General features: G+C 43.8%; 1 protein-coding gene across 1 annotated transcript in view; it reads right to left on the reverse strand.

The window, feature by feature from the left end:
- MTHFD1 (methylenetetrahydrofolate dehydrogenase, cyclohydrolase and formyltetrahydrofolate synthetase 1) overlaps window positions 1-9,797 on the reverse strand; it is a 40,807-nt gene extending 31,010 nt beyond the window's left edge. The window contains exons 1-2 of the mRNA XM_013183082.3: window positions 9,478-9,797; window positions 2,177-2,261 (exon numbers count right to left, since the gene is read on the reverse strand). Coding sequence (XP_013038536.2) covers window positions 2,177-2,261; window positions 9,478-9,518 — 126 coding nt within the window. The 5' untranslated portion in view covers window positions 9,519-9,797. The remainder of the gene's footprint in view (window positions 1-2,176; window positions 2,262-9,477) is intronic.
- Window positions 9,798-18,067: the final 8,270 nt, after the last annotated feature.

Here is an 18,067-nt window from a genome sequence, read left to right on the forward strand (position 1 = left end):
AGAGAGGTACTCTTGAATAACTGCAAAACAGGCTGTAGGCAGCTGGAGCTAACCAAGTGTTCTTTCAAGTAAGAGGCAGCTAAAGAGAGGCTGTCTGATCTTCTGTGTAAATATCATTTACATCTCTTGGAAAACCCTTAGAAACACAGTGCTCTCCAAAGCAGAAAATATTGCCTGCCATCTCATCTGAGAAAGTTAATTAACATGATCAGCAGGTGCTGATAACATCCAATTATCTGATTGAGGCTTTCAGAAAAGTTGGGCCTCTTTGATACCCAGGAATCTTAATTTTATTCATGTGCGCCTTTATGGAAAGATTTCTTCCACTGTTATTTTGTACCTTGAGAATTTTCAAGTCTAACAAAAAAAAAAAAAGAACAAAGTGATGCACATGGAGAAAGCAGCAAATAGAACAAATGCCCATAGTTTTTTGGCAGTACTGGGTAACTACAGTGCCACTGCCTGCATCATCCAGTATGTTTTGCTAAAGACAATACTGCTTGCAACCGTAAGAAAATGAAGGGCAAATAGGAAAAAAAATGATAAGCAAGTTCTTGCAACTCAGTTCTCCCCAAGACCTGGGAGCTATAGCTGGTTTTCACACTGACCACAAGACGAAGGGGTGACTATATCGCCCAGTCACCCAGCGTGCACTGGTTCTTCTTCCCTGGGCTTATACAAAGTGGCTGTCTCCCCTGCAGAGTCTGCTGAATTTAGGGAAAGTTATGCCTCACACAGGCAGAAGAGAAGGAAGGGAGATGTTAGCAAAAAGACCACATACAGTGTGCAGAAGAGGACATTTTTGACTATGGGACAAAAATAAAAGTTTAACTGAATTATTCTTCCAGCCAAAAGGTCACCAGATGCCTCCCAAGAAAAGAATACGTACTGCATCTGGTGCAGTTTATCAGAAATAGCTAACTGCCCTGACCTCACTGAAAAACAGACAGTTGAGAATATCTGTATTTGGAGATGAACTCCTCCAACTCCAGCCTGTTCGGTAACTTACAGAAGTCTCAGAGAGCCAAAGAGCAAACAGGCTGTAAAGGACTTACAACTGAGACAATTCAGGATTGAAGAAAACACAGGCCAGCCAAGGAAAAACTCCAGTAATGCTACAGGGCAGCAATTTCTGAAGTTAGTTTACAAGGTCAGCAGTTCAGAAATTTCCATCAAATCATCTCTTACTAAATTTTAAATAAAGGACCTTCCCCTTTCCTTCTAAACAACTGAAGACAAGTCTTCTGTAAAGCTGATTTTCTTAAAGCTAATGGAAAACAAAACCAGAAAGAAAAAACATGAACAGATTTGTTCCTGCCATTAAAGATGAGCATGTTCTTTGTGTACTAAAGTTGTTTTAGCACTGGAAACCAGATACAGCTCTTCAGGAGCCCAAAATACTAAACAAGGAGAGAAGCACCTTCTCTAAACAGACATTTTTCATCCATCATTTCTTTGTAGCCACAGAGTTCTATCCTGTTTCATGACAATTGCTACTGCTCATCGCTTTCAGGTCTAAGCGCACCAAAGAGTTTCCACTTCTTACAGCTGCCAGGAAAAAAAAATCCACTTAATTCTGCTAAACACTGACCCCAAACCTGCACTGAGTGCTTTGTCCATCCACAAGCATTTCTATGTAGACCCTAGCACCTACTCAAACTTCTGACAGATACCAAACTCAGCAATGGGATTTTGTTCCATCCTCTGCACTCGAGGTCTTCTAGGACAGGAATTTTGTCTCGTTTCCTTCTGTCTCCATGTTCTCACATAACAGCAGACCAAATCTTTTAATAAAGCCCCCATCTCAGAGATTTCTGGTACAAAGCTCACATCTCTGAGAGCTAGCACACTTTGGGGCTCTGACAAATCTGAAGACTGGGAAAGTCTACTAGCGTTGCTTCCTGTTAATAGACAAGAAGCTTATTTCATAAATACAACACACAGAATGGCAAGGGTCTGAAATACAAAACAAAAACAAAACCACTTTTTCTGGGCCCCACTAGCTGGGGAAAAGACACCACAGAACAGTATTAACATCCCACATGGAGCTCTGCACTTCTGGTCCTTACAAAATGTTTCCATTTTGCAAGGCAGTTTTGGTGATGCTCATCAGCTGTCCACTTATCACTGCAAAGCAACGAAGATTTTCCGTAGTTGTCATTAAAGAAAACAATACCTGCAAAATTGCAAGCCCTGGTGTGAAGCCTGGAAATTTTTCTTTCATCTCAGCAACTTGCTTCTTTAATCTCTCTCTCACTTGTCTGAGGAGGGAAGAAAAAACACACAGGACAGAAGTTAACCATAGGTCTGAATTCTCATACAACAGTAAGACAAGGGGCTGAAACACAAGACGAGGGGACGGGCAGACTGGCAAACACACACTTAGGCCTTGAGTACACCAGTCCCAGAAATCTCCAAATAAGACTGATGTCTGTAAATTACTAAGACATTCTGGAAGTTTTGCGCAGCCTCCCCCTGCACCCCCTCCTCCCCCCAGCCTTTGAAGTCCACGCTGTGCTTTTTTACCACCCTCTCCACACAGCAGCCTCATAGGACACAAGGGAAAATGTAGTACAAAACATGGCGTGGAAATTCCCAGGATTTCCAGCTCCCTACTCAAAAGCAAATCCCCTTTCCATACGTGCTGTATCAAGTCTGCCTGTCTTCCACAGGCACCAGTCAACGTTGCCACACATGGTGTCTTGGCAAAGGATGACAGAACTGCAGTGGTAAGACTGCAAAAGTGCTAAGCAGGGTATCCCCGAAGCTACACCTCTGCTACAGATGGTCAATATTATTCGTTTCCCTGCTTAAGGCAAGGCTGGATAAACTACGGTCCCACACTCACCTTCCTGCTTCTCCTCTGCTCCTGTGCTTGCCAACAAGCACACGGAAAAATGCCCCCAGGCATGGAAGCCCCCAGGCTTCCAAAGAAGGCAAAGGTGTTGCCATGCGAGCAAGAGAATGGGAGAGAAAGAGAAAGGAAGCAGTGAGGAAAGATGAGCCTTGGTACACAGCTCAGGTTAACTCTTCAGCAAAGACAACTTTAAGGATACAATTATTAAAACACAACTTCAAGATGGGAGCAGGAGAGGATTAGTTTATCTAGCTCCAATGTCAGCTCATACCCAGTCTATATACAATGTTTTAGAGATAACAGGTACTCATTGCCAATAAATCAGCTGCAAACAGCTCAAAATCCATTGTCACCACTCTCCCTGCCTTGCACTCCTCTCTGATTTCTCAGTCACTGTCTGGTCCCACGTGCATGATCCTTCATCAGGTAAGGCGGTGTGGAAGAGGTGTTGGTGGTGCTGTTTTGTTAAAAATGCCAACAGCAAAAACCTGGGACAGAGCAGGTAGTTAATGCCTGGGAGGCTGCAGTTCCTGCCACATAGCCCCTAAATTGCAGGATGACAGATAGCAAGCGAAACCAACTCTATCCTGCAACCGAGCTCCAAATCGGAAATGCCAGAGACAAGAAGAAAGGGAAATGGGAGCAGCACATTGCCCATCAGCACCGTTCCCAGGGGACTGCTGCAGCTGGCCCAGCCAGAAGCAGCCCCGAGGCCAAGTCCCACCTCGGGGAATCACCCAACCTCCTGCTGCATCCCAAATCAAGCTCCTCTCCTGCCGCACCGCAAATCCCGTGTCAGAGCTCTGCTGAAACCAAGCAGCAGGTTCAGAGTGTGTATAGGTGTTTGCACCTGGTCAAGCTGTTTGAAAGGCTTTCGCCAAGCTCTGGTAAAAGAGGTTGTTTTCAATCTTCCCTCAGAAATAGTGATTCCTATCTTTCCTTTAGTTATCACCTCTGTAAAAGACTTGACACTAAGGCTGCCTTGCTATGACACTTTTCTGAACTCAGACTTGTCCCAGCAATTCTTCATGCTGAAGCAACAAACATCCATCTGCGGGGTGGCAGCGCCTCACTTCAGCTGTAAGTCCCCTAGGGGGAAGGCGCTAACTGTACACGTGCCGACACAACAGGGTCTGAATTCACGCAGAGCCCTTACCAGCAGCGCAGGGATCACAGGGAGTGTCTGAAACCCACTGCTAAGCGGGTGCTGTAGGCCAGCTCTCTGAAGGAGCTATTTCTGAGAAGAGCCTCTGCTGCAACCTACAAGCAGTTTAGGCAGTAAGGAAGACACAGCACTGGTTTGTGGCCTGCAAACAAAAGGGAATGCAAACAAACACAAAACGAGTCGTAGTTCGTGAGGCAGTAAAGCTCTCAGAAGGGACAGTCAGCTGGAGAAGGTCTCAGATCTCGGATTTAGTTGGAATCCAGTCTTCTCAGTGGAAGAAGAACGGTCCTACTTGAGGGTCTAGTTTCCCTGTCTGTGAAGTAGGGCTAAGGCATGCTTTTACACCTAGCAGCCACGACTGCTCAGATGTCTCAGATGCTGGATTGCTGTAATTTTCTGTAATTAGGCACTCGCTCTTTTCCCCGTCAGCTACAGAAGAGAAGTAACATGCACAAACACAAAGCGCTGCTGCCAGCGTTGATTTGCTTTAGGAGCCTTGATTCAAGGAATCACTTGTTAGACAGCCACCTAGCGTTAACTACCGTTTCTCTCCAGTTACCAGAAGAGCCACAGGTGCAAAGGTTAGAGAGAAAATTAAGTTTTTAAAAAAAGAGAACAAAAACCACAGTTTTAATATGTGCACTTACAAAAAAGTTACAAAATAATCTTTGCGAGTCTGCAGCCATTGTGTGACACAGTTTGCCAAATTCTATTGTGGACTTCAGGCTTTGGTGAAGATAAAAAGTTCATACTGATAAATTAGCAGCATTTTTATTACTAGTATGAAAACACTTTCAAGTTTTCAGACATAAATTGGCAGCTGTATGTGGCTGTTTCTCCCAGAGCCTTCCCTCTGGCACTAAGACCCCTTGAGTGTAGCATGTTCTTCCATGAACAAACTCACACTGCAAACAAGGGGCCAGAGTCCAGCCAGGTTAAGGACAGCACGTGGCTCGGGGCGTACAATGACAAAGCCAGCGCCAGAGATGAAATAAGCTGTTAGCCTTTCTTCCTCTAGACTGCAGCAGCGGGCAGAATTTAAATTCACGAAGTGAATTTCCCAGAACAGCGAAGGAAAAAACACCCTCCACAAAGCAGGGAGAGAAGCCCAGCTCCCATGCCAGCACCTCCTCAGGCAGCCCCCACCACCACAAGTACGGGATCTGTACACATGATGGCTGGGGTGGCTGTGCTGTGAGCGTACACAGCACCGAACTGAAGATGACACCAGGCAACAGCAAGATGTATTTCCATCCCTCTTCTGTGCATAAGAGGGCCCAGGGTCTACATGAACACTGCCAAACATATCACAATACCTCCTTCAGAGACGACGATGCTCTAGAAGGGGCCTGGACCAAAGAGAAAGGTTTGGCTTCGCTGCCTGGGTCACAGATTCCCCAAAGGTTTCAGAAATGTGCATCTGAACTGCTCTTGCTGCAGCCCTCCAGAAACGGTCGTGTAAGGCTGACGATCTCCCCAGGTCCCACACCGTCTTGGCCAGGGCTGTTGTCCCTACAGCCGTTCCTCCTGACGGCTAGCAGCACTGCCACTACTCACCTCCTTCTGTCCCCATAAAAAAAACAACTGCAGAAACAACAACCTTCCTCTTCCCTGAACAACCATGGCACCACGCACTAACTAGCGAGTCAGTTGCTTCATCTTCAAACACTGTGACGAGGCTGTAAGCGAGCATGCCACAAAACAACCTGCTGGGACCCCAAAGAAGAGAAGGAAAAGAGCTTCTCCTGGGGGGACTCACAGGCTCGCTGTCCCAGTGCAGTGGCACCAGATGGGAAATGCCCTAGGAAGGTCTATCTGAACACTGCTGGTAATTCAACAGATGGGTCCATTTGAGGGAAGCCACTGTTGAGACAACAGATCTGGAATCAGTTCACACGTCTCCTGCCCCACGCTGCATGATCCTGGCACACTGTCGTCATCTCCTAGGAGAACTGTCTGCTTCTTTCTACCACTTTCATACTCAGGAGTTGTTTTTTTTTTTTTACCACTCTTTGGTTTTGTCAGCTCAAATACTTGCATGAGCACTCCTCAGGCCAGATAAATACATGGACACGCTTTTGCTTTTCTGCAGACTTTTCATCATGTCCAGAAAATTCATGCAAGGAAGGCCACCCTTAGATACGGCCATAAGGCCATCCTCCAATAGATAAGGACTCAAACCACATTTGTGGAGCCGCAAGGACTTCAGACAATATTCTAGGCAATATCTACAATGGCCTTTCTTCTCAAAGAGTGGTGATAAAGGTTTTTTTTCCCTTTCACAGGCTCTGAAGTGGCGGCCTCTATATGTGCTTCCCTCAGGACTCTTTCCATGCCACCTGGTGCTGATGTGCACAGACCACAGCACTGGCACCCTGCTGCCTATCAGACAACGTGTTCTCACCTGCAACCTCGTCAGAGGAGGGTCCCATTCTTTCACTGTCTGTACAGCACCTATCAGAAAGGGTTCTTGCTCATATTTGGGGCTGCTCGGTGGTACGGAGCTGTACTGGAACACACAGTTCACTTTAACTTAGTGCATCCACAGTGCAATATCTCTAGTGCAAGCCTGAAACCTTCTGGGTAGGATCTGGTAAACGAGATCTCATGGGTGATTCTTTTTTTCTCCAGTTTGGACTAGATTTAGCTGTAGTTTCTAAATGAACTTCGAAAAGCCCTTTTAGACCCAGTGTGTAAAAGCTGAAGTGTTGTCTTATTAGTGCACTGTTTATCCCCAGTTAAGTTTAGCCTGATCATTGCTATATCTATTCCTTTATATACATAAATACCACACACTTTTATTGCTACTTTAGCTCAAAGCACTACCTGCCCTAACCCTAGGGACTGGGAGGGATGTTCAGAGTTCTCCCTGCCGTCACAACACATCAGCTGCTAATCCAGACAGGCGACGCTGGTCTGTTCCTGGTGCTAGTCATCAATTCAAGCCAAGTCAGGGGTTTCCAAGCGTATGGGCCATTTTCTAAACCTAGGTGACTTCAGGTGGCACAACTGAACACACGGCTCACTGCAGCAGAAATAAGCGGCAAGGAAGAGCCACTACAATGGTTTCCTCTGAGCATCTATTTCAGATACAGAAACAGTATTTTTGTTGTAAAGATATAATATTAATTGAAAAAAAGGTTGATAATATTGTATTTTGATTCCTTCCAACTCTCCACATACTGCATACTTAAAGCACTGTTTCTCCACCTCTTACTAATCATTTGTTTACTGTACTGTTACACAATAACTCATCTTTTGCAACTTATTTGCCCATGGGGCAAATTTAAGTTGTAACAAAAATCTAAGGCTCAGTTGCTGAGAAAACACCCAGAGAAGTGGAGGAAAGCCACCAAGAGATAGCCAGCCAGCTCAGGTTCACGCATAACCCATCCAACATTCAATATCTTTCACAGACTGTCCAGGTATAAGAGTTTGCTTCTACTGAAAGAAGCTGTCTTATTCAGAGAAGTATTAACTTAAACACCAAAATCCTACACACACTGTGATGCCCGCTGCTCTGCATGTTCTCTCCCCGACCTTGCCAACATATTTCACTAAATTAAGAATGTCGCTATTTACCTGATCTTATTTTTGTTTTCTTTTTAAGTAACTGACATGACTGAAACAGTTATTTTCTTCATCTCTCTCTAGGAAAGGGGTGGTTGGTGGTAGGAGAAGAAAGTTCACAACACTTTGAAAGGTTTCATTTAAAACACACATGCAAACCCAGAATTACCTAGCTGGTACACTACTTGATTCATTCACCTCATTTGTTAATAACTGACTAACAACCAGTTTTCTTGATTAAAGTGTAAAGTAATAAAAAAAAAACCGTATGGGACAGTAATTGAAAAGACTTTGCATGTGATGTAAAGCTAGAAACACTCCCTTTCTACAGTAGACAATTCAGTTGAAAATTCTTAGAAAAAGCACACGCTTATCACTTGCTTCTTCTACTGACAGACTCTTGGCTTGGGCTGGGTTCTGGACACTGAGAATTCTCTGGATCAGCACTTCTCCAGAGGGTCTGGAAGAAAGAGACAGATATCTGCAGGTACCCATTTCCTCGTACCTTCTTAAGTACTCCGCTAGGAAAAAGCAGAAATCTGTAAGGCCCATCCCTATAGACCACACTACAGTTTGCTATGTTGGACATAAATCACATCAGAAAGGAAATCTGAAGTGGGCAGATCCCTAGGTAGTACCAGCACCACACATTATGCATGGAGAGCGCATGGGGTTCAACACTGACAAAAGCGTAACATCTAGTTAAGTACACAAGGCTGAGGGACTGAAATGCACAAGTTATCATCCTAATAACTGCCCCCAAAACTGCTCATTCAAAATACACCAGCAGCCTTTTGCCATGGATATTTAGATTCAAGACAAAGAAGGCCTACTTTTCAGAAATGCTGCACCATCAGTTGGATGTAGGTGTGCCACATTCAGCAATACCTAAGATGAGGCCCTACCACTTTTCAGAGATTCCTTTAGACCGTATCAAATTTACGCCTTCTATCCGAATTCCCTGGTTACAGAGAGAATGTACCTAATGAACCTAACCAACCAAAACCCATTAGCACAGAATACCACAGTAAGTGTTACTCTTTGCTAAACACTGCATTTTCCTAGTACATGTGTAGGAATGTGCAAGTATGTACAGTGTATGTATAGCAGTGTTAAAGTACCAGTAGGAAAAATAGGTAAACTAAGACACAAGGCTAACCAGCTGACTGAAAACTGAAAGCAGAAGGAAGCCTTTTCCTGTAGGGTCTGACAAGTCTTTCAAATAGGGTTTGCAGGACATGTGTTAACGCACATCCTGGTGTTCTCCAACACACAGGTTGATTTATTCTGCTGTAAAAAGAAGCAACCGATGCTTGCACAGTACGAGAACAGAGACTGAAGCACAAGTTCCCAACTCCCGCTCATAAAAGCATCCTGGCAGCAGCGAGTAAATTCACAGCAGACCAGAAGCTGTCGAGTGGTTTCAGCTCGGCCCAGGCCTTATCTCAGGGCAGACGCTGAGCTCTCCAGGAGCACAGAGCCCAGGGGCAGGCTGAGGCTGTGGGCAGCAGCACAGCTGGGACAACACTCCCAGTTCTTCCCGAGGCCCTCGCTGCTACTCTCGTTTAACAGCGCACCGTTTGCACACAGGAAGAAGCCAGCTTGAATTAATCCCGCGTAGTGAAAAAGCTTCGAGGTGTCTTAAAACCACCTCACTCCGGCAGCAAAGACCCCTGCAGCCCCATGCCGAGGCCGGACCCCCCGTGCACCTCCCAAACCCCAATTCCACACAGCCTCACGGCTTTCCTCCCCGGTCACACCTAGCCCGGGGGGGCAGAAACCCTCACGGACCCACAGCGGGGTCCGCCCGCCCGCTCCCTCCTTGCTTCCCTCCCTCCATCAGGAAGCGTCCCCGGGGGGCATGGCGGGCCGGGCGGGTACGTACGCGGAGACCGCCTTGCCGCTGAGGATCTCGGCGGGGGCCATGGCGAGGCCGAGGAGGCAGCGAGCAGAGCTCGGCGGGGCTCGGGAACCGTCTGTGGGACGGACCGTACCCAGCGGAGCCCTACTCCTCGCCCCACGTGGCCCCAAACTTGCGGCCGCCGCCGGCCCCCCAGCGCGCAAGCGCTGCCACCGCCCCGCCACGGAGGAGGAGGAGCGGGGAGCCCGCGGGCTCCTCTGGGTGCTCCGGTCCCCCTGTGGCGGCCGGGGGGTGCTCCCTGGGTCGCCGCCTCGGCTCTTCCCGCTACCGCGGGGAGCGGGGCTGCGCCGCGAAATGGCCGCCGGAACGCCTCAGGGGCGCCGCTGCCGGTCCCTGCCTCCTCTCGGCGGCGTTTCCCGGCGGGGAACGGGCCTTTTTTTTTTCAGGTTTTTAACACGCTTGTCCGACATAAAGTCACCATCTCTGCTGGCTAGCCATCATAGAAAGAGGATGAAGAAGAAGATGGAGTTGAAGATGGAGTTTTGGCTCGTAGGAGTTGCCATGAGCAATAGAAACAAGTTCCTAACAGTTGCCTCCAAGGGATGTACTTTTAAGTAATCCCATTGGGACTAATGAAGGTGCGGTTTCCTGTCAGGCAGGCTGCTCTGCTCCATACAATTCGCCATGTGTACGATTTACATAGCCAACACTTCATCTTACTCTGCAGGCAAGCGCATGCATTTTAGGGCCTTGCCTGAGAGAGTCGGCTTTCAATGATTTTCTCACAATGAAGATGGGAAAAGCAGTTGACTATCGTTGCTGAGGCTGGCTTGTTAGGACCCAAATAAGTTACAAAATTCATCAGTTTGTCCTGCTGATACCTAGCACAAGGTCAGAGAACAGCCCCATGACTCAAGAAACCAATGATAAAAAGATCAGGATGGTGGTGGGGTGGACCCATGGTGTTAGGTTAGATTTGTGGAGGGGCAGCGCATTTGTGTTCAGCAGTAACGCATTATTTCTGTTACTGCTGTGGGACCTAACACAATCTGCTCCATGTGGTGCCAGTACAGCAAGAAAATATGATCCCACTGCAGATTCACAAGCTGTGGAGAATAAGGGTTCAGTGCTAATGCAGCAGCAGTCTCAATGAGAATTTAGAACTTAAAAGACCTGTTTGAAGTGCTTTCACATATGTTTTTATTTTATTACTTAGAATGCATAGGTTTGGGAAAGTAAAGTTCCTGTTATAAAGAGTTTAATGAGAAAGCATTCAATCCTACTCTGTTACATCATGCTACTCCATGATATAATTAGTTCAAAAAGGGATTTTGGAGCCTGTCAGATTTTGAGAAGGGAGAAGTCCAGGCATCGCAGCTTCCACCTAGAGCACAAAACTATGAGGATGGAAATATATAGGCCTGTCTGTTTTAGAAACTCAGAAGCTTTAGGGTAGCTTCTCTGGAATTCTAGCAGGGGAAAATAAACCATACATAGTTCAAAACTTGTCTGAGGATAAGGTTTTTCTTTGTGTTTCCTTTCACAGTCTAATGAGTGATGTCTTCTATTTTTTTTTCTTTTTTATTCAGGAGAGAGCTAGTTACCTTGAGTGGTTAAACCACCTGAAGTTAACGTCTTTTGATTGTAAGAATAAAGGGCAGACATTTCTCTTTAAAAGTGACTTGGAAATAGAGGGAAAACTTTGCATTTGGAGGCTTTTATATCCAAAATATAAAAAGCTAAAAAAATACTTTTTTTTTTTTTTTTTCATCTTTCATTATGTATTCCTTTCCTGGAATGTTCCAACAGACAGTTGCAGTATTATACAATCAAAATGGAGATTATACAATTAACTGAGAGAAGGGGTTTTTCTAGGCTGCTTAAAATTCTGTGCCTTGTTTGTTTCTTCTGTTGCTTTTATCTGAGGCCTGAATGAACTCTTGGGCGAAAAAAAAAAAAAGTGTTTTGAAAAAAAATGCACGAGATGGAGTCTTTCAGTTAAGGACAGCAAAAGCATACAAAAACAACTTTTGCCAAAAAAGATTTGACGCTCAGGATGATAATGTAAAAATGTCAACAGGAAAAGAAAAAGAAAGGTAACTTACTTAAAAATATTCAGACGACCTTATTTGCAGAGTGAGCTGTGGATTCTTACCCGGAGTTGCTAACTTGCATAGTTCGCATGCGTGTGTCTTTACCTCACGTGCTACTTTTTGTAATGACCTAACTCTTGAAAAAAAAAGATGTCTTATGATGACACAAAACTTTGAAAATGACCTGACTTTATTGTAGAGTAAAAGTAATCCAAAACAGCTTCTTTTATTGTTTCATTACTATCGAGCCAGATTCTCTATTTATGACAGAAAATCAGACTAGCTAACCTCCTTCTACCACAGCAGTAAAAGCTGTTTTATTTCTAACTCGTCTCATGTGGCAGTCAAGTACTAAAACTGAGATTGTTACTCAGAAGCTGTGTGGGTCATACATTTAAGTAATAACATGTTCTTTAACATTCAGTCTTAATTGTCATCCTGAAGTTGAAATACTGGGAATGGAATGGGAAAGGAACAGAAAAGGGAATATGTGATGAGAAATGGCTGAACAGACCCTTCTGCTCAGTTCTTGTTAGAGCCATATCCAGCCCTGAAATGCAGTAATAAAGCTAGATCTATTATTCATGTAAAGGAAACCTCAGAGAGGCACAGTGACAGAAGACACAAACATGAAAATATATACACGGTTGAGAGCAATGATCAATGTTTTATGCTTTCAATACAATTCTTTTGACCACATTAACACAAAAGAATAGGAAAAAAACCTAATGCCATGGTAAGAACAGACGGCTCTGAGAAGAGTGAGTGCAGTCTTGTATCAAAGCAGGCTTTTTTTTTATTTTCTGACATCTGTTAGGATGAAGAAAGATAAAAACAGTTACTTCAGGATAACTTGGAGCCTCAGAGTAACAAAGACATCTCTGCTCTGAGTGTTGCCCCAGAGCACTTCTACCTCACTCACCTGCCCGTCAGGCATCCCTGGGTTTGATTTGGCAACTCACACAGTTTGATTGTTTACCTTTGTATCCGCCCCCTCTTTCCCAACATGTCAAAAGTCATGTAGGCTGCTTTTTAAAAAAGCCACGAATGCTGCAAAATGCATGCCAGAAAGACTTTCAATGCTACTGATGAGCTAACAGCAGTGCCCCTGACTGCCCAGGACCCCAAAAGGTGCAATTTATATGAGAAACTGACCACTGTATCAGCAAACTAAGGCAGAACATCGGGCTTTGCTTCACCCACTAAGTGGGACAGTCAAGACAGGCCATCACCTCCAGTAAAGGAGGAAGAACAGAAAAATTAGATTAGCTTCATAAACTTAGGTAAGAAAAGAGATTTTGAGAAAGCCTGTTTGCAGGAGCATACCAGAAAATCAGTGTTAGACTGATTCTTCAGACGCTTGTGGAGAACCTCTCGTGAGCAAAGCAGGATTGGACAAATGATTGATGTTACTCTGGAATGTAACTTGTCTACCGCGATGGAGAGCACAGCTTAGTAATGGGGTGGCTGTGACATTTCAATACATGCTATTGGTCAACTCTCCCTTTCATCAGATGACGGAAATTTGACTTAAGGCTTGTGATTGACCTCAGTGTACATGCTTTGAAGTAGTCCTCACAGCTAAGCTGTGTTAATGTAATACTAGAAAGTATGATCTAATATTTCTTTCATCATAAAGTATTTCCTGAGTGTAGTTATCCCCTCATTTGTTTAGCTATCTCATGTGCCCTGTCCATCTTAGATATGTCACAGAAATAACCTGTTGGTGATGCAGTCAGCGGTTGGACAGTCCCTGCAAAAATGGCTGTCCTGGGTTAAGATGGTATTTGCTCCCTGGCATTCAGAATTCCTGAGCTAGTGCCTGATCTATCAGAACAGGGACTTGGACTCTTCCTCATCAAGTTTGATACAAGAGCAGCCAGAGTAATCAAATTGCTTCCAAGAGCAGTTTTAACTAAAATAAACTGATTTTCTATTAAGCAGGTAAAGGGTACTTTCGTTGTAGATTTTTCTGATAAGTAGGTAAAGCTGGTTGTGTCCAAGACAGTAGTAATAACAAACAGGTCTCTAATGTGTTCTGACCCGTCTCAAGCTTGCCAGTCCCTTGCCTACCATGTAGGAGTTTCATATGAGTCATAGCTTATCTGTCACTCTATAGACAGCAACAACTAGGTCAGACTATCTCCGAGCTTCCACTTGCATTTCTATGCCAGTGACACAAATTGGTACATACTTGAGTGTATTTGCCATTGGCTGCTTTGTGTTGGTTTCTTTTCTCATTGCTCTTTTTAGCTAACCCCCTTTAGATACACCACTTTACTTTCATACAAAAATCTTCCAACACTTCCCGCTGACCTCTTAGGAGTCCTACAGAAAAAAGATGTCTCATTAACAGCTTGAAGAATTTTGTGTCACAATTGATTCTATTGAGAACAGTGCCAGAGTGCTTGGTAAGGCTGTCCTGACTCTGATGTTAAGAGACAATACAGAGCAAAGAAAACATTTCCTAAGTAGTCCTCTAATATAATAACCATTCCTAATACTTCTATGGCATGTTGTGGCACTCCATGCAATAAACAGCATCCTAACTCACTGTCCCAGCCTGCTTGTGAGTAATGTATTACCACATTTTCCAGATAAAGTAACTGAGAAAGAAAGATTAATTGTCTAAAGCAAAATATAAACAGAAGCACTGGAGCCGTGATTAACTAAGTTGTCATTTCCAACTCTGCCTTACTCTCTTTGGCTAGTAATTTTTAGTTAGTGGCTTGGGGCTACATAGCACTTTTCCCCCTTTTTTTCCAACTGCTATGAAAAATTCACTTCACATATTCTCTATAAAATAATAGTTATACCAATTCCAGCTTTCTAATTGTGTATGGATTTGTAGCTGCCACACTGACACGTGCAGAGGTAGGCAGGGTGAGAGGTGCGTTTCAGGAATGCAAGTAGGAGGACATCCAGAAAACAATCTTTCCATTGCAGTTTAATCCACACAGCCTCTCAGCTAATTCTCCCAGCCTAAGCCAGGTTGTCCCTGGCAGGGCAAGATAGCATAGCTAGTTTTGTTGTCTCTGCAAGAACCTTCACAGGGTGCTCTCTCAACCAAGCAATTCCTCTGATGCAGTGTCCTGCAGAGCCAGGAGGAAGCTGAACAGATCCTGAGAAATCTATTGTAGGGGAAGTCCATGGCTGGCATGATACGAGATTTCCCACAGATCATGGTTTTAGCAAGTGGGGTATTCATAGATAAACACACATAAACAGAGTTTTCTGCTTCAGACTTCGGTAACGCAGTCATTATACCTGTCTGAACAACCATTTTGCAACACTGAGTAGTGTCTGATGTTGATGCATGCCTATAGTTCACAATAAGAAAAAACAGGCTTAAGACATTGTACCTTCAATACACTTTTCCATACAGCATTCCTGATTCCACAACATGCCTTTCTTTCTGTGTAATTGCCTCTAGGTCATAAGACTGTACCAGATCAGGCAGAAAGTTGTCCTGGCTCAGGGTTATAGCTCTGATGGTGGCCAACTGCAGGTAGGCAATGAAGACTATAGGAACAGAACAAACAGATGATATTTCTGGTCTCCAACCATTTATAGCTGAGAGAATTTCTGGGATAAATGGTAATGGAAGTGGAGGAAAAATAGGATTAAGTCAGGGACAAACAGAACAGTTTGCCGCATGCCTTCTGAGATCTGTGAGAGACATAAGTCATTTCCTTATAAAAATTTATATATATCTTATCTATATATATTATCTTTATATATATACAACATATATATAATATTATCTTTCCTTATGCAAATGTATATAAATAATAATAATTAATGCATATAATCTTATATATTATCGTTCCTTATATAAATGTATATAAATCTTATAAAGAATGTCTAATTTTTTTCCTCTTATCACAAAGATCTTTGTATGATTCTTCTTTTCTGTAAACACCTCTTAACCATGCAAGTCTGTTGGTTAGATTTTATGGAATCAGGATTGATAAGATACCTATACATGCTGTGTGAATGATTTTTTCCCTTATTTGATATGTTCATATTTCTTCTGAAATACAGAGACAGAAGATACATTTACCTACTGTGCTGTTTCTTATCTACCTGTTGGTGTCGTTCATAATTAGACTGTATTTCTTAGCATTAAAAATAAAAATAAGTATTTCCCATTGCTTGTGTTTGGTTGTGCTGCTTGAAATTAGAAATGAGCAGATGATTGGAAAAGCAGACCCTTGTGTGAGGTGCTTCTAATATGAGCACCTGCACACATATCTATGAAACAAAAAGATTTTTCTTTTTCACCTAATCTACATATTTGGAGATGAGTTTTAGCTTCTTGTGAGCAGAATTTGGAAAGACTTAAAAAGTGGTGAGTGCACAGAATATTCAAATATCTCATTCTTTTTCACTCTGAACAGTATCAGAATAAGAGAGCACAGTGTAAGCTTATTCTACACTCATTTACAATATTAAGAGCAGTAGGAAAAGAAAAGAAAACAAAACAAAAAAAACTTTTTCTGGAATCATACCAACATAAGCCTATATATATATGTGAGCACCTCTCATTTTACATGCCTTATACTGCAAACCTTTGAATCCCAAAACTTTGTCAGCTTCTTGCTGCAGTAATCATATTTTTGTCCTTTGCTTTTGCCTATGAGCTATGTGATTTGTCTGATATTTTAAAACAAGAATTGCTCAATTTATAAATAAGGCAGAGCCTGGCAGAGGCAGCAGATTCAGAGATGCATTGCTAATATTTGCCCTGAAGCTATGGAGTGTGTCCGCTTTCACATGCTCAGCTGCATCAGAGGAGAAAAACAGTAAATTAACCTCACAAGTCTACAGAGCTCTAGCGTCTGTCCTGCTCATCTCTGGGAGAAAGATTTCTCAAAAGAACAGCAGGGCTTGCTTGTGTCTATTGCTGGCTACTCTTTCTGAGCTTTCCAATTCATAAACAAGCTTGAGATCTGATTAGAAAGTCTGTGCCATGAAATGGCCCACGCTTTGCTGCTGTATCTGAGAGCTTTAAATAATCTAGCAAGGCAGTCTAATGTTTAGTCTCATGGCTTGTGTCAGCTGTAGCAGGCAAAAAGCACATTAAGAGCTCATCTGGTCCCCTCCAGCCACCATTTTGAAGCTAACCATTTTGACATCTCTAGCCTGTGCAACCCCAGTGCAGTCGCTGTGGTTGTACATTGAATAGTTTTGCTTTGCAGAGCTAAATATGATTGCGTGGTTAGATACTGGGCCTAGGAAGGAGACAGTGACTGACACTTGCCTGAGAGCACACTGTGCGGGTAGTGCTCACTTGGTGTAGAACAGGAAAATGGTGAGCACAGCTGGGAAAAGTCTGCTGGGCCTGTGATACCTCCTTATGGCCTAGATGCATGGAGAAGAAAATGAATAATCTTTCTAAGAGGAGCTTTCTGAGCAGTGATGTTACTGGTATCTCCTATGCCTGCCGTAGCAGTGTAGGAGCAGCCCGGGGATTCTGGAGGAGGCTGATTCTTCATGTTGGTCATAGAGGATCAGCAAAGAGGGCATTATAAAAGCAAGTCAATTAGACAGACAACAAATTTGGCCTTAAGGCCGTTCCTGTAGCATAATATTGACGGTAGGATAAGCATTGACCCTGTACACCTGCGTGGAGAGATGTCAGTGCAGGACAAGTTAAGCAGTATGGTCTGAGCTGCTGCCACTGGAATGCAGCTGGGGCACAAATCTTCCTTCCCTTTCCATTTGATATTTGATAGCATTTGTGGAGCTTTGTGAAAGGATCTGGTGAAGGACACAAAGTGTTTTTTCTCTTGTGAACAGTTTTTTATTCCCAGTCCCTCTTATTTCCTATGACTTTTACAAGTTACAGGATGATGGAGCTTTTATGCTGCAGGCAGCCAATGTGGCTTTCAGAGGAATGCTGAGAAGCTGCTTTCCTGGCTGTCCTGGGATCTGAAGAGGGGTGCCTTGACATTTAAGAAGGAACATTTTCACACAGGACTCTCTGGCAATTTGGATTTTCTTTAAAAATGTCTGCTTTTGAGACAGCACATATAGTGTCCTTCACCAAGGAAGGTGCCCTTCACTCAGGCACAGCAAGCGTGAGTGCTCACAACAGAGAAGCAGTAAGGCTTCACATGAAGGGTGATTTCTAAAGCCTGAAGAGTTGTCTTAAGTTGTGCTCACTGATTGGGAAACAGAGCTGACACACAGACAAATAAATAAGTGAGTTTCTTTTTCAAAGAGAAGTGTGACAATTCTGCAGCATTCATATTGATCAGTATTCAAGTGTCTTCTGTTCCAGGGAGAAGAGGGATTCAGATACCACCAGCTTATGCGCTGGCAGAGAGAAGGAACAATGGTTTGCTTGGGTTCACTGCCTCACTTTATGCTTTCAGATTGGGGCACAGGCTGTGGCTGTTACCTGGTGTTGGTGATCAAATGAGTTTGATCGGTGCACCACACACAGATGACAATGACAGCACGTATGCATACAGCCTTGCTCCTGTAACTGGGAGAACACTGAGTGTGAAGGAAAT

Source organism: Anser cygnoides, chromosome 5 (genome assembly GCF_040182565.1).
Source record: "Anser cygnoides isolate HZ-2024a breed goose chromosome 5, Taihu_goose_T2T_genome, whole genome shotgun sequence".
Taxonomy (NCBI): domain Eukaryota; kingdom Metazoa; phylum Chordata; class Aves; order Anseriformes; family Anatidae; genus Anser; species Anser cygnoides.